This window comes from Somniosus microcephalus, chromosome 13, assembly GCF_052327205.1.
Source record: "Somniosus microcephalus isolate GS21.2 chromosome 13, FLI_Smic_1.0, whole genome shotgun sequence".
In the NCBI taxonomy this organism is placed as follows: domain Eukaryota; kingdom Metazoa; phylum Chordata; class Chondrichthyes; order Squaliformes; family Somniosidae; genus Somniosus; species Somniosus microcephalus.
Window position 1 is genome coordinate 9,456,649 of NC_140999.1, and position 22,073 is coordinate 9,478,721.

The window sequence follows — 22,073 nt, forward strand, 5'->3', positions numbered from 1 at the left end:
ACAGGATCGGTGGTTTAACTGCCATGTCTATATTGACTATCCTGCTACCAATCAGCTCACACATTGAAAAAATTGCCACTTACAACGACAACTTGCATTTATATAGGGCCTTTCATAGAAATTTATGGCACAGAAGGCCATTCGGCCCATTGCGTCAGTGCCGGACGAACGAGCTTTCCAGCCTAATTCCACTCTGCAGCTCTTGGTCCGTAGCCTTGTAGGTGCTTCAAGTGCATATCCAAGTACTTTTTGAATGTGATGAGGGTTTCTGCCTCTGCCACCCTTTCAGGCAGTGAGTTCCAGACCCCCACCACCCTCTGGGTGAAAAAAGTTCTCCTCAACTCCCCTCTAATCCTTCTACCAATTACTTTAAATCTATGCCCCCTGGTTATTGATCTCACTGCTAGGGGAAATAGGTCCTTCCTAACCACTCTATCGAGGCCGTCAACGTAGTAAAACGTCTCGAGGCGCTTTACAGGGGCGTAATCAAACAAAAACTGACACCAAGCCGAAGGAGAAGGCACTAGGGCAGATGACCAAATGCTTGAGGTAGGGTTTAAAGTGCGTCTTAAAAAGGAGAGAGGCGCGGAGGGGTTTAGGGAGGGAATTCCAGAGCTTAGGACCTAGACAGCTTACTGGAAGGCTATCATGAAACAAAATTTGACACCAAGCCACATAAGGAGATATTTGGGCAGAAAAGAGGTAGGTTTTAAGGAGCGTCTTAAAGCAGGAAAGAGGGGTAGAGCGGTGGAGAGGTTTAGGGAGGGAAGTCCAGAGCTTAGGGCCCAGGCAGCTGAAGGCACAGCCGCCAATGGTGGAGCGATTAAAATCGGGGATGCTCAAGAGGCCAGAATTGGAAGAGCGCAGATATCTCGGGGGGGGGGGGGGGGGCGGGGTGTTGTAGGGCTGGACAAGATTACAGAGAGGGGTGAGGCCATGGAGGTATTTGAAAATTTTAAAAATCGTGACATTGCTTAACCGGGAGCCAATGTAGGTCAGCGAGCACAGCGGGTGATGGGTGAACGGGACCTGGTGCAAGTTAGCATCAATAAATATAGCACAAGCAAAGACACTGTCAATTTAATTTCCCTTCCCACAACTTACTATCCATATGTAGGTCAACCTAAACTAAATTTCCTGACTTAAACGTCCAAGGCCAATATAATACATAGAAAACTAGGCGTAGTAGGCCATTCGGCCCTTCAAGCCTGCTTAGCCATTCAATGTGATCATGGCTGATCCTCTCTCTCAATACCATATTCCCGCTCTCTCTCCATAACCCCTGATGCCTTTTGTGTCTAGAAATCTATCTACTTCTTAAATATATTCAGTGACTTGGCCTCCACAGCCCTGTGTGGCAGAGAATTCCACAGGTTCACCACCCTCTGAGTGAAGAAATTTCTCCTCATCTCAGTCCTACCCCGTATCCCGAGACTGTGACCCCTCGTTCTAGACCCCCCCAGCCAGGGGAAACATCCTCCCTGCATCCAGTCTGTCTAGCCCCCTCAGAATTTTACACATTTCAATGAGATCCCCTCTCATTCTTCTAAACTCCAGTGAATACAGGCCTAGTCGACCCAATCTCTCATACGACAGTCCTGCCATCCCAGGCATCTGGTGAACCTTTGCTGCACTCCCTCTATGGCAAGTATATATACAGCTATAATATAAATACAGCTGAAAATTACTAACAGCACTGATTTCGAACGCACAAATTACTTGCTCAAGACACTGCAACCACCAGAAAAGTTCTTTAAAACATTTCTTCTCGTGCCTTTCAACCTTTAAATTGGCAGATATTACCGTTGCCTCCCTGAACGTAACCGATTTAAAACACCCCTTGTGTCAACCACCGAGATGGGCCGAATCAGCACAGACCTGCTGCACATTACCACAACCAGCTGAGTCATGGGGGGTGCGCCACCATAAAGTGGAACAGCACATGAAACAGAAACATTTCTTATCACTCGCCCTCGCCGACCGTTTCCCTGTCCCTGCGTCATCACACACCATTTCTCATTCTGATTATTTCCCTTTTTAACTCTTTAGATCTGTACATGCTCAAAAAACTAAAACTGCAACAACAAAAAAATCCCAAACATGAATCCCTAGCTCAGCGGGCAGCACTCTTGCCTCCGGAGTCAGAAAGTTGTGGGTTCAAGTCCCGCTCCCGAGACTTGAGCACATAATCAGGATCAACACCCCCCCACATGGGCCCTCTTATTTTATTTTGGGTCCGTGGCCCCTTTATGGGGCTGCACGGCCCATTCAGTTTTGCGCATGCGCTTAACCTAGTTGGGAACATTGGTTGACACTCCAGTGCTGCACTGTCGGGAGGTGTCGTCTTTCAGATAAGACATTAAACCGAGGCCCCGTCTGCCCCCTCTCAGGTGGACGGAAAAGATCCCATGGCACTTTTCGAAGAGGAGCAATGGGAGTTCTCCCCGGTGTCCTGGGCCAATATTTGTCCCTCAACCAACGTCACCAAAAAACAGATTATCTGGTCATTTATCTCATTACTGTTTGTGGGAGCTTGCTGTGCGCAAATTGGCTGCGCCGTTTGCTACATTACAACAGTGACAACACTTAAAAAGTACTTCAGTGGCTGTAAAAACGCTTTGGGACATCCTGAAATTGTGAAAGGCGCTGTAGAAATTCAAGGCTTGCTTTCTTTCTTTATTTTTCCCCTGCACCCCTGGAAATAAAAGTTCTCTCCTGAAGGCACCAACTCATCCGAGGGTACGGTTTCACAGGGACCTGCATCCCTCAGAACCCCTCCCACAAGTGACCTTCACAGTTGAGCCCAATCCTATCCTCACTGGGTAAATGCATTCCCAGCAGCAGTCACAGTCATAAAAAGCAAGATACTTGCAGTTATGATAGTATGTTGTCACGCATCTCAGAAACACTTAAAAAAAAAAAGGAACAACAAAAGTTGCACTTACTCAAACACTCCAACGTGCTTCACCGAATACGAATTACTCTTGAAATGCAATCGCTGTCACTAAGCAGGAAAACCGAGGCACCAATTTTGCACACAGCAAGGTCCCACAAACCATGAAATTAGCGGCCAGTTAGTCTATTTTCCAACCCTACAACCCAACCCTCCCGGATCTCTGCGCTCCTCCAATTCCGGCCCTCTTGCGCATTCCCAATATTCATCGCTCCACCACTGGCAGCCGTGCCTTCAGCTGCCCGGGCCCTAAAGTTCCCTCCCTAAACCGCTCCGCTTCTCTGCCGCAATCTCCTCCCTTAAGACGCTCCCTAAAACCTACCTCTTCGACCAAGTTTTTGGTCATCTGTTCCAATAGCTCCTCGTGCGGCTCGGTGTGTTTGATAATCGCTCCTGTGAGGCGCCTTGGGACATTTTACTACGTTAAAGGCGCTATATAAATACAAGTTGTTGGTGATGACTGAAGGAGGAATACCAGGACACCAGAATTCCCTGATCTCCTTCAGATAATGCCGCGGGATCTTTAAGATCTACCTAAATCACTGAAACATCACATACGAAGGACGGCTCCTGCAGTGCTACACTGAAGCATCAGCATGGACTACATGCTCATGTCCTGGAATGGGGCTTGAACAACCAACAACTTGCATTTACGCAGCCCCTTTGCGGTAAAGAAACGTCCCACGGCACCTCACAAACATGGGGAAAGCAAGGGGCGTTAGGAGGGGTGGGATGGGTCGAGAAGGTTTTTTTTTAAAAAAGGGTGGTGGAGGGGGGGGAAAGAGGAATACTCGAGAGGTGTGGAAAAAGTTACCCAAGACACGGAGCCATAGGAAAAGATATCAGGGTGGGGTGACCAAAAGATTGTTCAAAGAAGTCAGTTTTAAGGAGGGTCTTAAAAAGACAGAGAGCGAAGTGGAGAGACAGGGAGGGTAAGAAATGGAATTCCAGAGCTTGGGGCCTGGATGGCCAATGATGGGAAGGGGAGGGGATACACAAGAGGCCAGAGTCAGAGGAACGGAGTAAAGGGAGGGGGGGGGGTGTTGGAGGAGGTGGTTACAGAGATGGGGAGGAGCAAGGCCACGAAGGGATTTAAAAATGAGGATGAGAATTTTAAATTTGAGTCGTTGAGGAACTGGGAGCCAATGTAGGTCACAGCGAGCACAAGGGGCGGCTGAGTGAGCGGGACTTGGTACAGGATAGGACGTGGGTAGCAGAGTTTTGGATGAACTGACGTTTACGGAAGCCAGCCAGGAGAGGCAACAGAATAGTCAAACCACAAAGACACGGATGAGGGTGTCTGCAGCAGATGGGCCGAGGCAGGGGCGAGCGATGTTATGGAGATGGAAGTAGACGGCCTTTGCGATGGAGAAGATATGGGGTTGGAAACACAGCCCAGGGGGTAGAATAGGACCTCCAGGGTGGCAAACGGTCTGTTGCAACTTGAGACAATGGTCGGGGAGGGGAATGGAATCAGTTTGCAGTGGGACACGAAGACAATAGGAGGAAAGTGTGGCTCATCCAAGGCCGGATGCACAAGCAGCCTGACCACAAAGAGGCAGTGAAGGGGTCAAGAGAGGTGGTGGAGAGGTCGGGCTGGGTGTCGTTTGTGTACATATGGAAGCTGATCCTATGTCAAGGCGAGATGCTCGAAGAGGAGAAGGTGCCAGAGGCGTACGTGAAGAGACCAAGCGATGATTTGTTAATAATTGTCACACTGCCACCGCACAGCAACTTGACAGATAACCTTATCTAGATTATTAGCGGACGGAGATGAAGGGTTAAGACCAATAGTATAAGACGCTGCCAACTTAGGGGAAAAAAAGTAAAATAAAAGATAAATTAGGAAGTTATAGCTAGGCGATGCCAAGTTTGAGTTTCAAAAGACCACAGTCGTAGGAGGAAGGATAAGAGGAGATTTGATAGAGGTGTTTAAAACCATGAAGGGTTTAGATAGAGTAAATAAAGAGATAATGTTTCCAGTGGCAGGAGGGTCGGTAACCAGAGGGCACAGATTTAAGGTGATTGGCAAAAGAACCAGAGGCGATGTGAGGAAAAACCTTTTTACACAACGAGTGGTTAGGATTTGGAATGCGCTGCCTGATAGGGCGGTGGAGGCAGATTCAATAGTCGCCTTCAAAAGGGAATTGGAGAAATACTTGAGAAAAAAAACAGGGATATGGGGAAAGAGCGGGGGAGTGGGACTAACGGGATCGCTCTTCGAAAGAGCCGGCACAGACTGGATGGGCCAAATGGCCTCCTTCTGCATTGTACTATTCTATGATTCGGAGTTCCACAGTTTTGAGATTCTGGGAAACATTGAGTTAGAACAGAGGATGGTGCAAAGGGCTGTGGATGCTCAGTCAGTCATTGAGTATATTCAAGGCTGAGATCGATAGATTATTGGACTCTCGGGGAATCAAGTGATATGGAGATCGGGCGGGAAAATGGAGTTGAGGTCGAAGATCAGCCATGGCCTTGTTGAATGGCGGAGCAGGCTCGAGGGGTCGTGTGGCCTACTCCTGCTCCTAATTCTTATGTTCAATGGGTCTTGGTTTAAATACAGCGAGAATGCAGGAAGGAGGAAGAATGTATGGGACAATGCATTTAGAATTTAGCAGAAACAAGGGGAGACAATTTGGAGGAGGAACGGCCACAGGGAAGAGAGAGAAAAAAGATTTTTTTTTTTTTTTTTTTTAAAAAGAGGGAGACAGAGAAAGCTGAAAACGTGGATTGAATAATATTGATGTAACCTACAGTAATCAGTTAACAATTTATGTGAGGAATTCTAAAACTCTGAGTAGTTCCAAAACAGGAAATCACTGCAAATACAGTGTGAGACATTCTGTCAGGCCATCGATGCTCTAATCCTGTCTTTGGCTATCACAGGCTGACATTTTGGAACCATTTCATTCCCGAATGCCCTCGCCTTAAGCCCAGAAAGTATAAATTTTATTCAAGACCGCAGGGACTGTTGATAAATTTCTTCATGTCCTGGCAGATTTCCGCTAGCTCTGACCAGCCGCGAATATTTAAAACGTTTTCAACGCAGTACAGTCCAATTGGTAAAAAAAATCATTTTTATATTAAAAAAATAAGTCAAGAGGACTTTGCGTGGCAGCGTGAAAATCAGCAAGCTCGCAAATGTTGGATCAAAACCAGAAACCTTTCAAAGCTGCAGTCTAGTCAGCCTTCAAAGATTACACCTCTTCTCTACTCCCCACTCCTGCCCCAATCTGTTTACAGATAGATAAATGGGCTTTCACTTTACTAAAGAATTCAGCGACATACCAATATGGGGCCTCTACTCTTCCCATTCTGGCCTCTTTTGCATTCCTCTGCAGTAGCTGCTTTGGAAACATTGTGAACGCTCCCCCTAAACCCTCCAAGCCTCTTCCCCACCTTCAAAAAGCCTCCCCTTTCCTCCGCCGTCTCACTTCCCGCAGCTCTCTTCTCCTGCAACTGCCCGGCGTTCATTTCTTCACTCTGCAAAGCACCTCGAGACGATGCCGTCACGTTAAAATTTGTAAAAGCCGTTATCGACAACACGAACCACGCAGAGAAATTGTAATCTTCTACCTTCTGTACGGAGAACATAAGAACGTAAGAAATAGGAGCAGGAGGCGGGCCATTCGGCCCCCTCGAGCCTGCTCTGCCATTCAATGAGATCTGGATCTTGGCCACAACCCCACTTTTCCGTCCGCTCCCCATAACCCTCGACTCCCCTGTAGTTCAAACATCTGTCTATCGCAGCCTTGAATATATTCAATGACTCTGCCTCCACAGCTCTCGGGGGTAGAAAATTCCATAAATTCACGACCCTCAGAAGAAATTCCTCCTCATCTCCATCTTAAATAGGTGCCCCCTTATTCTGAAACTGCGCCCCCTAGTTCTAGATTCCCCCACGAGGGGAAAATCCTCTCAGCATCTACCCTGTCGAGCCCCCTCAGAATCTTATATGTTTCAATAAGATCACCTCTCATTCTTCTAAACTCCAATGAGTATAGGCCCAACCTGCTCAACCTTTCCTCATAAGACAACCCCTTCATCCCAGGAATCAACCTCGTGAACCTTCTCTGAACCGCCTCCAATGCAGGTATATCCCTCCTTAAATAAGGAGACCAAAACTGCACGCAGCACTCTAGGTGTGGTCTCACCAACAGCCTGTACAGCTGTAGCAACACTTCCCTACTTTTATACTCCATCCCCCTTGCAATAAGCACAACAGCAACAATGTCACTACCACCTTCACGTCACACACCATCCTGACTTGGACATATGGCGCCATTCCTTCACCGTCACTGGGTCCGTTTCCCGAGATTCCCTACCCAACACCACTGTGGGAGCACCATCGCCACAAGGACTGCCGCAGTCACCAGCTTCTCAGAACCAGCATTGCCCATGCCCAAGAACAAATTAAACAGCAAAATTCTTAGACGTTAACCACGGACACTTGATGAATACAAGATTCTGCAGACTTGGGAGACAACGACTTGTATTTACATAGCATCTTCAGAGTAGCAATGCAGCTCAAGGCGCTCCACAGAGCCACCTAGTAGTCAGAATCTGCAAGTACATGGTGAGGCACAGAATCGATGGGCCGAATGGCCTTCTGTGCTGTACTATTCTATGATTGTATGACATCTGGCATAGCAAAATTGATTGGGAAATGTTGACATAGCAATTTACAATGGGAGAAGTTGCCACAAAAAGCGTGATCAAAAAACTGTGAAAGACGAATGAAAGTTTGTTGACAGGAAGTCCGCTCCCAACACGAGAGTTTTAATATAAAGGATATTTTTCAATGAACAGCAGCAATTACACGTCACAAACGTGTTTATACCAGGAGCTCCACAGGGAGTGGAAGGGGAAGGAGGGGGAAAGAAATGGGACAGCGAGGGCTCCTGATCTCTAACCAGTGACCCTCGTTTCTCCGCCCCGCGGCCCCCCATCCCCCAGAAAGTGATGGTGTGGACAGGACCAGACTTAGCCACGATGCCCGCAAAGAATGGGTACTTGGAAAGAAGTCAAATGCCTTCAGGAGAAAGAGAGAGAGAGAGAGGGGGAGAGGGGGAGAGAGATTAAACTGGAATAAAGAAGGAAAGAAAAATGGTCAAGCAGCCAATTCTAACACTCTCGCACTTTCCATTCAATTCCTCCCCTGCCTGCAAGACCGAGCCACTTCTGACTGGTACAAAATACAATGCAACTCTCATCAGCTATCTTTTAAAGAAAAGCAACCTCTGTGGAATTACTGATGTGTCTTCTTTTCCTGGTCACTGAAAATTTAACTTTTATAGCCTTTCCGACTTCTGCCAATAACACAACACACGCAGCTCGGTAATTTCCTAACAAGCGGTCCGACAAGAATATACGTTAGACTAGTCTCAGTGAATATTGTGGAACGCTCCAACTGACAATATTCTGAAGAATTATTTTTTTTAATAAAAAGAGCGCACTGCAGAACTTGGTACACTCAGAAGATGTGGGAATTGAAATGAAAGAAAGACTCGCAGTTATATAGCGCTGCAATATATCACACCCTTTCTCTGAACACGTCAAAGCACTCCAAATACAATGAATCATTTTGAAATGCCGCGACTCTGTTATTCAGGAAAGGCAAAAGCCATTTTGCGCACTGTGCTCCCACAAACTGCGACGGGACGAGGGACCAATCTGTTTTACGGCGACGTCGATTGAAGGAGGCACGGCAGCCGGTACACTGGGAGAGCTTTTCTTCCAAAGTGCCGCGGGATCTTCTAACATCCTCCTCGACAGGCAGACTGGGCCTCAGTTTGAAGTGATTGATGCTGAGACTTATGTCAACATCTTAAAGGGATAGGTGGTTGAGGAGGGGGAAAAGGGGAATATGGGAGGGATATGGGAACAGAGCGAGCACGGGGGATTAGGACATGTGCTCATGTGGAGGATAAAGACCAACACAAACTGGTTAGGCCAAACAGCTTGTTTTCCTGCTGCAACTTTTATGTAATTCAAATGACTAATCCAAAAGGACAATACTTCTGACAAGGCAGCTCTCCCTCAGTACCACACTGGAGCTGCCAGCCTAAATTACGTTATTAAATCCTGTAGTCAGATGCGAAGCCACAACCTTCTGACTCAGAGGCAACAGGGTGACCCTTTAAACTGCCTTGCAAACTCCCGAGATTGGGGTTAAAGTCCATTACAAATCGCTTACCAAAGTTTTCCTTAATTATATTTTCGTGTGGAGATGGGAACACTGTGTAAAGGAATATACAACCGGCAAGTGAAAGAATAAAAACAGAATATTGAGGGTTAGGTTCAAATCCTACGCCAGGGACTTGAGCACATAATCTAGGCTTGACACTTCACCGGAGTACTGAGGCAGTGCCGCACTGTCGGAGGTTCCATCTTTCGAGGAGACGTTAAACCGAGGTCCCGTCAAACCCACGCAGGTAATTCAGGTGATCATTCAAGATCAGGAGTGCTCCCAATCTCCTGGCCAATCACCACCAAAAACAAATTAACTGGTCACTCATCCGATCACTGTTTGTGGGGCCTTGCTGTGTACAATATGGCTGCCACACTTACCCACATAACAACACAATGTAATTTGTTCTAAGTGAAACACACTGGGACTTTTGGAAGAGACGTGTTAAGACATTATATAAATACAAGATCTTTCTTTCACATTGTGCCCATAGGGACCCCCGGGAACTGACCACACGAGTATATGGATCTCAGGTTGAAGTGCGCATCTTCTCCTGCCAGCTTCCCCACTCCCTCATTTTGACTCCAAACTACTCCCATTATGGGCATCCAGCTTGGTACCATCTGCTCACTGGACACTTTCTTGTGACAGAAAGATAAAGTAAGATCTTGCATTTATACAGCACTTTACAGGAAACTCTCGATTTACCAGCACCTAAATAACCGGAAATCTCTGTTAACCGGCAAAATTCAGGAGTAGGTTCAGGTAAGTTTCACTTCATATTAGTGGCCGTTCCTAGATCTGTGGCTGTGTAACCGGGGTTCCTGCACCTGTTGCTATGCAACAGTGATGCCTGGATCTGTGACCGGGGTTCCTGCACCTGTTGCCATGCAACAGGGACGCCTGGATCTGTGGCCGTGTGCAGGGCTCTCGTACCTTTTACTATACCTCTCTGTAATCCGGACTTTTTGATAAACCGGCACCACGCCGGTCCTGGATAAAAAAGAGTTTCCTGTACACGGGGTCAGGACATTCCCAAAGCGCTTTACAGCCAATGAGGTACTTCGTGATGTTTGGCACGGTGGTAATGTATGAAACGCGGCAGCCAATTTGCACACAGCAAGCTCCCACAAACAGCAATGCAATAATGACCAGATTTTTTAAATGTTGGTTGAGTGATAAATATTGGCCAGGACACTGGGGAGAACTCCCCTGCTCTTCTTTGAAATAGTGCATTGGGATCTTTTACGTCCACCTGAGAGCAGGCGGGGCCTCGGTTTAACGTCTCATCCGAAAGACGGCACCGCTGACAGTGCAGCACTCCCTCAGCACTGCACTGGAGTGTCAGCCTAGATTTTTGTGCTCAAGTCCCTGGAGTGGGGCTTGAACCCACGACCTTCTAACTCAGAGGCGAGAGCGCTGCCCACTGAGCCACGGCTGACACTCTAAACCAATGGAAGATTTTTCAAACTTTCGTTTCCCCCCCCCGCCCCGCTCTCAATTTTTTCTCCTCCTCTCCCAAAGGGAGGTCAGTTTTGTACTTTGAGTGGGAAAATGTTTTGTGCAAGCCCAAATATGTCAGCAGGCTATTTTGGGATTGGGGGGGGGAAAGAGAAGGAAACAGGGCAGTCAAAACCAAGCCTGATTTTTTTCATCCGATGCCCACGCAGTCACTTTCAATGGGGGAGTGAGGTCACTGGCTTGCGGTCAGAAACGCAAGCTCCGGCCAGTTGTTTTCCTCCCCCCCCCCACTCAACAGGGTCACTTGTGACACCCTTACCGCCACCCCATGCTGAAAGCAGCTAACTCAGCGCATACTAGAAATTAACTTTTGAATTAATTAAACTTCAGGCACTTTTGCTACAGCAGAAGGAAGGGGGCAGCTGAAGGAGACAGAGGGAAAGAGAGAGAATTAAAACAGCCACTTGAGGTATCCTCCTGCTGGTGCGCAGACTGTCGCATTACTTTTCCAGAGATTCCTACTTTAGTTTTCCCAACAGGTTAAAGAATCCTCAGTTATTCCTCCCCTCCCCAATGACGCCCACTTCCACAATCTCGTTCACAGAGCGGATATCACCTGAGGTTAAAAGAACACTTTTTTTTTAAATTTGTTTATGAGATGTGGGCATCGCTGGCAAGGCCAGCATTTATTGCCCATCCGTAATTGCCCTCGAGAAGGTGGTGGTGAGCCGCCTTCACAGAATCACAGAAACCCCACAGTGCAGATAGAGGCCATTTCGGCCCATCGAGCCTGCACCGACACATATCCCACCCGATCCCCGTAACCCCTACACCAACACATATCCCACCCGATCCCCGTAACCCCATGTATTTAATCCCCCTAACACTAAGGGTCAATTTATCATAGCCAATCAACCTAACCTGCACATCTTTGGACTGTGGGAGGAAACCGGAGCACCCGGAGGAAACCCACGCAAACACGGGGAGAATGTGCAAACTCCACACAGACAGTCACCCGAGGCCGGATTCGAACCCGGATCCCTGGCGCTGTGAGGCAACAGTGCTAACCACTATGCCACCGTGCTGCCCCTTCTCGAACTGCTGCAGTCCGTGTGGTGAAGGTGCTCCCACAGTGGGCCAGGACTCCAGCAAAACAGCACGTCGGAATGAAAATTCTGAAAGACTGCACATTTTTTTTTTTTTTTTTTTTTTAAACATTTACAAGGGCAAGCAAGTATCTGCAGAGTCCCGGTAGAACTGAACACATCATTTACAATATTTTTTAACCTGATGGGGCTGAATTAAGCAAGCGGCATTGAAAGTTGGGTGTTAAAAACGATTGTTATCAAAAGCGTAAAGTGAAATCCTTTAGATCCTTACAGAGTAGTTGTGAATTAGACCTTTATTCAGCGGCAAAGAACCCTGGACAGATGACAATGTATTCTCACACAGTGCGGTTAGCCCGGAACTGTAACTCATAGCTCCGCAGGTAAAGATGCTCACCCACAAGAGTAACACCATCAACCACATGCAAACAGTAAACTTTAAACGCACATTTCTGTCTGTACTGTTGGGGCAACCTTAAATTCTACATTACTCCAGAGTAATGGGTCGCACTTCACAAACAGACAAGTTTTCCCCATGCAAGACATTTAAAAAAAGGAGGAATACTAGCAAGGGGAGGAGGTAACTCAAATCACATCGCATAAAAATACTAAGTAGGGATGGAAGTATATTCTTAAAGCTACAGACATGACTTTCAAAAGAGCACAGCTTACAGAAAGCATTGTAAAAAAAAAAAAATCCTCCAGACAGTGACAGGAAAAGGCGAAACTCAACTTTATATTACGTGGGATTCCCAGGATTTTTTTGGGGAGGGGGGGCAGGTTGCAATCAGCGACTCTTGTCCGCTTGCAATTAGGTCCTCTGCTTTGGACTGACTGGCTGACTGAATAAGTCAAATCTCGTTTTTTATTACACGGGATTTTCCACCGGTATTTTGGGGGAATTTAATCCATGAAATCAGTGGCCATGTCCTTACGCATTACTTAACCAAGAAATCATCATCATAATCGTTATTTAAAGAGTCTGAGGGCTGGAATTCTGAAATTAAAAAAACACAGAAAATGCTGGAAATGGAAGTACCCTGTATTATAATATACATGTAGATTTTTTCTTAAAGCCAACATTTCCACGATTTTGGAATGGGGAATCAACATAAGAGACATTTGACAAAATATATTTTTGTTCTATTTCTGAATCAAACCAGCACAAACTATCAAGCCTGTGAACAACTTATTCCAATAAGGCAGCCTTAAAATTCATGTCCTTTTTGCAAATGCACCCAAGCACTCAACATTTAGTTTGTGAGATCTCCCTAAATAGCTTGCATCTATCTGCCCTGTTCTCTCACCAATGTGAATTATTATTAGTGATATTTAAAAATAAATCTTTAGTTACAAGTCTGAGCAAAACCAAAGGCAATCAAGCTCGAGTCTCAGAAAGGAGGGGGGTGGAAAAAATGATTTCAAACCTCTTGACACTGCAAAAAATAAACGGTTCAATTTAATATTTTAAATTGGGCCCTGCCGTTGCTTAAGCCCCGGCTCTCGGTTTTAGTTCCGCCCAAACTAGTGCGTGCTGCCGTCTTTACCCTCTCTAATCCAGCCGCAGGCTTTTGGGTGCACATTAGGCCTCAAACCATACCAAAACAATAATGCTGACAAAACATTTGTCATTAAATTTCCACACAAATAAACAAGATTTTTTTTTTTTTAAACAAAAACAAGCAGCCTGTCGAAAGAATTTATAGTTTTAAACCTTTCTGAATGTGAAGTTATAAAGCTTGTTATTTTTTCCTGGTGTTTATTTTATTTATTTATTTATTTTTAAAAACAAACTTACTTTTTGGTTCTGTTGGGCCAATGTTGGCCAGAATGACGAGGGTCACCAAGGCTGATATCAAAGTCTTTATCCCCATCCTGGAATTGGAATCCTCCTTGCTGCAGCTCCAAGTGAACAGCCAGGCTCTCTCCCCACACACACAGACACACACACACAAAACAGGGCCTTGGATATAACAAAATAAAAAATAAAACACAGGGAAGAGGGGGGGAGAAAACCCCCAAGAAAAGTTGTTTGAGGGGAGGAGGGGGGGGGAAAAGAGAGAGAGCACTTTGGGGAGCAAAAAAAAGCAAGAAAACAAATCTCCCAGCCCCCCCCAAAAAAGTACAATTCACTTATTTAGTTGTTCCCCCCCCCCCCCCCACCACACTTTTCTCTTCAAAAAAATCTTGAATTCTCTCTCAACAAGAGTGATCTTGGCAGTTAAATTGGAACAAATCCTTCATGTTGTCTGTCCATAAGCAGGGGATAAAAAAAATAATATTGTGTGTCCTTTTTCACCCCCTTTCTCCACAAAGTCTTTTTATAAAGTGAGTTTTTTTGGGGAGAGGGGGGGGGGGGAAGGTTCAAAGATTTTACTCCCTCTTTTTTTTCCTGGGAGGATTATTCTTTCCACAACAGCTGAAGAAGTCTTTCCCAATCTTTTTTTCTTCTCCTTCTGAAATTCTCTCTGGAAATCACACTGGAGTTGGGGGGGGAAAAATAGGTTTGTGGTTTCACTGCCAAACTCCCCAATGCAAGAAAGCCCTCATTTCCTCCTCTTTTATATCATCTTCAAACTCCTTGGGTTTTTTTTAAATTTCCTTTTAACTCGATGATATCACAGGGAAGAAGAAGGAGGAATTGTTTGGATTTTTTTTGTCACATTACCAATCCTGAGAGGAGGAGGAGGAAAAAAATCCTTTCAGGAAACAATTTGTTGAGTAAACGACACACACACACACACCAACCAACAACAAAATAATTCGCCAAGATGATTTTCCTTCAGAGATATGAACTTGATTTTCTTTGGCTTTCTGCCTGGGCTTCCTCTTCTTTTTCCGATATGGCAAAGTCTCCCCCAAAAACAAATATCTCTCAGAAAGATGCACAAATCCCTAATTCACAAGAACATTAAATCAAAAAAAAAATCTTTTAATAAATTATCAGAACACCAGGCGCCAAACTGCACGACAATGCCAGAAAATCCTTGAAGGTTTTTTTTTCCCCCCTTTTGGCTTCAACACATTCCAAAGTGATTCTTTTCTTTTCCAGTAATTGTTTTTTTCTCCCCTCAAACAACGGTTTTTCCTCTCTTTCTCTGGTGTGTTTCTTCTTTAAAAAAATTATTTTTTTGGTGGACAAGCAGCAGCAACAACAAAAAAAAGAAACAACCGAAAGCTGGAGCCTTGAACCATCAGACCAAACGCAAACTTCTTCTGGCTGTGCCGAGTAAACAAGCGCCGCCAGCCCGGGGACAGAGAGGGGGAGTGGAAAGGCAAAGGGAGACAGGACAACTGCAAAATGTGAACCAGGAATTGAAAGCTTCATGGACTGGACTGTGATACAACCAGAGAGAGAGAGAGAGAGTGTGTGTGAAAGAGAAAGAAAAACGCAAAATCTGGTACAGGAAGAAAAACCCAACAGAGGCAAAGGAGACAAGGAAAATCTGGAATAACAACAGAAAATGCTGGAAAAACTCAGCAGGCCAGGCAACATCCGTGGAGAGAAATTAGAGTCGACGTTTCGGGTCAAACCCTTTTTCAGAACTGGAAAGGAAATGAAATAGATCGAAGGCAGGGCTGCGATAGAACAAAAGAAGTAAAGAGACATTAAGAGGTATTCAAGGGAAAATCTGGAGTCATTCCACTAACACTCATTGAATTGGAGTTCAGGCAGAATAACAATCTAGACAGCAGATAATGTTTGTTAAAGGATATCTATGCCTTCAATTCTCTCTCTCTCTTAGGCTTCCACATTAAAAGTGAGTTCTCAGGTGACTGATGAGTCCAATGCCGGGACCTACAGTCTCTGTCACAGGCAGGGCAGACGGTGGTTGAAGGGGCAGGCGAGTGGGGTGCTTGGGTTGACGTGCGCTCCTTGCGCTTGCTCCCGGCGAAGAGACTCGAGGGTGTTCGGCGCCTTCCCGGATGCTTCTCCTCCACTTTGTGCGGTCTTGGGCCAGGGATTCCCAGGTATCGGTGGGGATGTTGCACTTTTTCAAGGAGGCTTTGAGGGTGTCCTTGAAATTACATGCTGTGTGTAGGAGGGTGTGAATGCTTAATTTCTCTATTTTAACGGCTGCGTTAACTTGTTTTATTTCCGTTCCAACGCTCCCCAGGCCAGCCTCCCACCTTGCACCCTTCGTATACTTGAGCTCATACATAATTCTGCCACTCCAAATCGTAACTCGTATCAAGTCCCGTTCACCAATCACCCTCCTGTGCTCGTTGACCTACATTGGCTCCCGGTCCGGCAACACCTCGATTTAAAAATTCTAATTTTTACCTTCAAATCCCTCCATGGCCTCGCCCCCTCCCTATCTCTGTAGCCTCCTCCAGCCCTACAACCTCAGAGATCTCTGCACTCCTCCAATTCTGGCCTCTTGCGCATCCTCGATTTTCATCGCTCCACCTTTAGTGGGCTTGTCTTCAGCTACCTAGACCCTAAGCTCTGGAATTCCCTCCCTAAACCTCTCTGCCTCTCTACCCCACCTCCTGTTAAGACGCTCCTTAAAACCTCTTCTTAGGCAGTCCCTCGGAACCGAGGATGACTTGCTTCCACATTAAAAATGAGTTCGCAGGTGACTGATGAGTCCAATGCGGGACCTACAGTCTCTGTCACAGGTGGGGCAGATGGTGGTTGAAGGGGCGGGTGGGTGGGGTGCTTGGGTTGACGTGCGCTCCTTGCGCTGCCTGCGCTTGGCTTCCGCTTGCTCCCGGCGCAGAGACTCGAGGTGTTTGGCGCCTCCCCGGATGCTTCTCCTCCACTTTGTGCGATCTTGGGCCAGGGATTCCCAGGTGTCGGTGGGGATGTTACACTTTTTCAAGGAGGCTTTGAGGGTGTCCTTGAAGTGTTTCCTCTGCCCACCTGGAGCTCTCTTGCCGTGCCGGAGCTCCGAGTAGAGCGCCGAAAACCTACCTTTTTGACCAAGCGCTCATAATATCTCTTTATTTGACTCGGTGTTAAATTTTGTTTGATAACGCTTCTGTGAAGCACCTTGGGATGTTTTACTACGCTAAAGACGTTATATAAATGAAAGTTGTTGTTGATAAGATAGCGAAAAAGGAATTACATTCAAAGAAAGAAAGAACTTGCATTCATAAAGAGCCTTTCACAACCTCAGGACGCCCCAAAGCGCTTTACAGCCAATTAAGTCTTTTTTGAAGTGTAGTCACTGTTGTAATATAGGGAAACACAGCAGCCAATTCAAACTCTTTAAATGCTCATAGGCTCATAAATCGTGCACTGTATTCTCAAGATGCTAGAATTTATTTTTTTTAAATCTCGTTTTCTGTGCAAATGCTGTGTTCATCCAGCGTTGAATTTTCACGCTGGCCAACTGTATGTATTTGCATTTCATGCACCCACTGTCAGCTTCGAGCTGTCAGTCAGGTATGGCGCGCGTTCCATGCGGATTCCAGTTCCTTGGCTCCACCTTAACAAACTGCCGATAGAACCACCTCGGAAGAGTGCCCCCTATTGGACCAGTGTGGTATTTTTCCATATCCCACACCAACCACCCTGAATTTGTGACAATTTGTGTTAAATTCCATCTTCCACCCTCCCTAAACTTGAGCTCATCCAAAACTCTGCTGCCCCCGTGTCCTAACTCACACCAAGTCCCGTTCACCCATCACCCCCTGTGCTCGCTGACCTACACTGGCTCCCAGTCCAGCTACGCTTCGATTTTAAAATTCTCATCCTTGTTTTCAAATCCCTCCATGGCCTCGGCCCCCTCCCTAACTCTGTAACCTCCTCCAGTCCTGCAACCCTCCGAGATCTCCGCACCCCTCCATTTCTGGCCTCTTGCTCATCGCCGACTTTAATCGCTCCACCATTGGCGGCCGTGCCTTCAGCTGCCGAGGCCTCAAGCTCTGCAATTCCCTCCCTCAACCTCTCCGCCTCTCTCTCTCCTCCTTTAAGATGCTCCTTAAAACCCACCTCTTTGACGAAGCTTTTAGTTATCTGTCCTACTATCTCCTTATGTGGCTCGGTGTCAAATTTTGTTTGATAACGTTCCTCTGAAGCGCCTTGAGACGTTTAGCTACGTTAAAGGCACTATATAAATGCAAGTTGTTGTTGTTCGTGTTAAATTGATTTTTGTTGGACTTGAAAGGTGATGGCGTTGTGAAAATTACAGACCAAGGACATTGATCTGTGTGACCAGATCTGAGACGCCAGACTGATTAATTTTTACTTTTTGAAGTGCAGTCACTGGTGTAATGTAAGAAACATGGCAGCCAATTTGCACACAGCAAGCTCCCACAAGCAGCAATGTGATACCAACCAGATAATCTGTTTTTTTACTGATGTAGATTGAGGGATAAATATTGTCCAGGACACCGGGGATAACTCCCCTGCTTTTCTTCAAAATAGTGCCATGGGATCTTTTACTTCCACCTGAGGGAGCAGACGGGGCCTCGGTTTAATGTCTCATCCGAAAGACGGCACCTCCGACAGTGCAGCGCTCCCTCAGCACTGCACTGGGAATGTCAGCCTAGATTTTTGTGCTCAAGTCTCTGGAGTGGGACCTGAATCCCACAACCTTCTGACTCAGAGAGAGAGTGCTACCAACTTAGCCACAGCTGACACAGAAGGCCTATCAGACCATAGTAAAATGGAGAGGGAGAACTGGGAAATCCTGAAACCAACATAAAGATACGAACTAAGACACAGCAACGACTTACATTTATATAGCACCTTTAACGTAGGAAACCGTAGGCACTTCACAGAAGCATTAGAAACATCGAAACATAGAAAAATAGGAGCAGGAGTAGGCCATTCAGCCCTTCGAGCCTGCTCCGCCATTCAATATGATCATGGCTGATTCTCTATCTCAATACTGTACCATATTCCCGCTCTCTCCCCATACTCCTTGATGACCCCTCGTTCTCGACCCCCAGCCAGGGGAAACATCCTCCCTGCATCCAGTCTGTCTAGCCCTGTCAGAATTTTATACGTTTCAATGAGATCCCCTCTCATTCTTCTAAACTCTAGCGAATACAGGCCTAGTCGACCCAATCTCTCCTCATACGACAGTCCTGCCATCCCAGGAATCAGCCTGGTGAACCTTCGCTGCACTCCCTCTATGGCAAGTATATCCTTTCTTAGGTAAGGAGACCAAAACTGAACACAGTACTCCAGGTGTGGTCTCACCAAGGCCCTGTACAACTGTAGTAAGAAGGCCCTGTACAACTGTAGTTATCAGACAAGAATCGACACGGAACCAATGAAGGAGGTATTAGGAAGGGTGATTAAAAATTTGTTCAAGACACAGTCGTGATACAATTGGCTCATTAACATTCTGTGATAAAGCGGCATCTTTATAACAGGACGTTAATAAAACACTTCAACAAACCCAAATGCACCTTCCCGCAGGGAGGGATTGCTAATTGGCTGGCAGAAAACTCTTCCAGGGTCGTCATCCTGTCTCAATAAGGAAAATGTGTGTGCGAACCCTTTGACACCAAAATACTACATATAGGTTTTACCATGCTCACAAAAATTTGTTGTGCAGACCGTATTGAGAAAGCAATTCGCCAGTGCGCACATGTATGCAATGCAGCATGCTTGGTCTTGCTTATGCTTCAGGCTGTCCCAATGGCTCAGTGCATAGTGGGCTACCAAGTTGCAGAGACAAGTAAGGTCGCAGGTTCACGTTCCCGTTCTATCCAAAACTTGTCAATCGTATCTGGAGTTGCAGCAAGGGCCTCACAATTAACCTCAGGCTAGCATCCCCCAGGTTAGCAAGTCGGGGGGGGGGGGGGAAACCATCATGCAGGCTTCCCCGTCCAGATAGCTATCCACCGGTCCCTGCTGGAACAAATGCGTGCACATCAGCTGAGGACAGCGTCAGGCTGGGCTGTGTGATGCCCCCTCAGGCCAAAGAGCCTGCCTGCATCTACGTGAGGAATGGCAATTTGGCAAAGGCAGTGGAGGAATGCCAGGGCCCGGCGAACAGGAGTCAGCGCATTCAGGAGAAGAAGAGTAAAAAAATAAAGCTGTGACAGAAAATATTTTCTGTATCTTGTTGCAAACCCTGCTGACCTGACTCGGAATGGCTGTACGTGCTTTCACTGATCATCACTGCAGTCTATCTCGAGTGAACTGCTGCCACAGTTTGGAAGAGTTCGAGCCATTATAACTGCAATTATTTAATGCTGCATTATCTTTTCTCTTATTTAAAGACGAATTTCAGCCTCCTTACCCTACCCTGCTCTGTTGTTTTTCTCTGAACGTCCTTGCCTCTGTTGTCTCCCTGTTAGTTTTCTTGAAGTCTGTGCCATGTTCAACTTTGTAACGGTCTCTTTTTTTGTTTTGTTGAGTTCACACTACGAATGTAGAATTAGAGCGAACGTCAATTTGTGGCAATGTACCCCATTAGCCTAATATTAGTTTCCCTAAAAGCAACTTTGCACAACGCAACATCATGTTAGAATGACAAAAACAGAGAAAATTACAAAGTGTCAGCCAGTGGCTCAGTGGGCAGCACCCACGCCTCTGACTCAGAAGGTTGTGGGTTCAAGTCCCACTCCGTGAGACTTGAGCATAAAAATCTAGGCTGACGCTCCCAGTGCAGTACTGAGGGAGTGCTGCCCTGTCAGAGGTGCCGTCTTTCGGATGAGACATTAAGCCGAGGCCCTGACTGCCTCTCTCAGGTGGACGTAAAAGATCCCATGACACTATTTCGAAGTAGAGCAGGGGAGTTATCCCCGGTGTCCTGGCCAATATTTACCCCTCAATTAACATAACAAAAACAGATTTGCTGTGTGTGGGAGCTTTCTGTGTGCAAATTGGCTGCTGAGTTTCCTACATTACAACAGTGACTACAAAAAGTACTTAATAACAACAGAAAATGTTGGAAAAACTCAGCAGGCCAGGCAACATCCGTGGAGAGAAATTAAAAGTCGACGTTTCGGGTGAACCCTTTTTCAAAACTGGAAAGGAAATAAAATAGATCGAAGGCAGGGCTGCGATAGAACAAAAGAGAAGTAAAGAGACATTAAGAGGTATTCAAAACCAGACGAGATGGTAATAGGACAGTGGAGACAAAAGACGGCTGAGATTAGGTGTGAAGTGTACTGGCAGGATGAGAAACAGCTGCCGTGTGGGAGAGAGAAAAAAAAGGAAAGGGGGGGGAAGGGAAGACCCAAAACAAAGGGGTGGGAAAAAAAATATAAGTAAAAATGTAATAGGGGCCGAGGTTATGATCTGAAATTGTTGAACTCGATATTGAGTCCGGAAGGCTGCAAAGTGCCTAATCGGAAGATGAGGTGCTGTTCCTCGAGTTTACGTTGAGCTTCCGTGGAACAATACAAGAGGCCGAGGACGGTGAGGTCCGAGTGGGAATGGGGCGGTGAATTAAAATGACAGGCGACCGGAGGCTCGGGGTCACCCTTACGGACTGAACAGAAGTGTTCCGCAAAATGGTCACCCGTACAAAAAGTACTTCATTGGCTGTAAAATGCTTTGGGATGTCTGGTAATTGTGAAAGGCGCTATATGAATGCAAGTCTTTCTTTCCTTACAAAGCTAATCTCAAATAAGAACAGGAATGCTGGAAATACTCAGCAGGTCAGGCAGCATCTGTGGAGAAAGAAACAAGAGTTAACGTTTCAGGTCGATAACCTTTCGTCAGAGCTATTCTGAAGCTGCGCACAATATCAATCTATGTTCATTTTGCTGAACTAAAAGTCCTTCACCTCACACAGAGCACCTCCTAACCCAGCCTAGGGCCCCACTCAAGAACCATGGTGGTCAGACTACCTCCTCCGGCCATTCCCCAACAAGTCAAACAAAGCTACAATAGGGCGCCCTGCAGCAACTCGCCAAGGCTTCTTCGACAACACCTCCTCCCAACCTCCGCTCTCCGCCACCTACTGATATCTACGCCTGTACTGATTACATCCCCATGCACCAACTATCCCTTCCACTCCCCACCCCATCTCCTGGAAAGGCAAAAGATAGATTCATACAGCACAGGAGGAGGCCATTCAGCCTGTCATGCCCATGCCGGGCTCTCTGAAAGAGCTATCTAATTAGTCCCACTCCCCTGCTCTTTCCCTATAGCCTTACAATTTTTTCCTTTTCAAGTATACAGTATATCTGTTTCCCTTTTGAAAGTTACGATTGAATCTGCTACCAGCACCCTTTCAGGCTTGATACCTGGATTCCAAGGGTTAAATTACAAGGAGCAATCACACAAACTAGGCTTGTATTCCCTAGAATTTAGACGGTTAAGGGGTGATCTGATCGAAGTTTTCAAGATATTAAGGGGAACAGATAGGGTAGATAGAGAGAAACTATTTCTGCTGGTTGGGGAGTCTAGGACTAGGGGGTATGACCTTAAAATTAGAGCCAG

At 46.3% G+C, this 22,073-nt stretch overlaps 1 protein-coding gene across 2 annotated transcripts in view; it reads right to left on the reverse strand.

The window, feature by feature from the left end:
- The window catches only part of LOC147108036 (insulin receptor-like), a 257,698-nt gene extending 242,658 nt beyond the window's left edge, over nt 1–15,040 (reverse strand). For both annotated transcript variants that reach the window (XM_086004472.1, XM_086004471.1), the window contains exon 1: nt 13,512–15,040. In XM_086004472.1, coding sequence (XP_085860598.1) covers nt 13,512–13,587 — 76 coding nt within the window. In that variant the 5' untranslated portion in view covers nt 13,588–15,040. The remainder of the gene's footprint in view (nt 1–13,511) is intronic.
- Nucleotides 15,041–22,073: the final 7,033 nt, after the last annotated feature.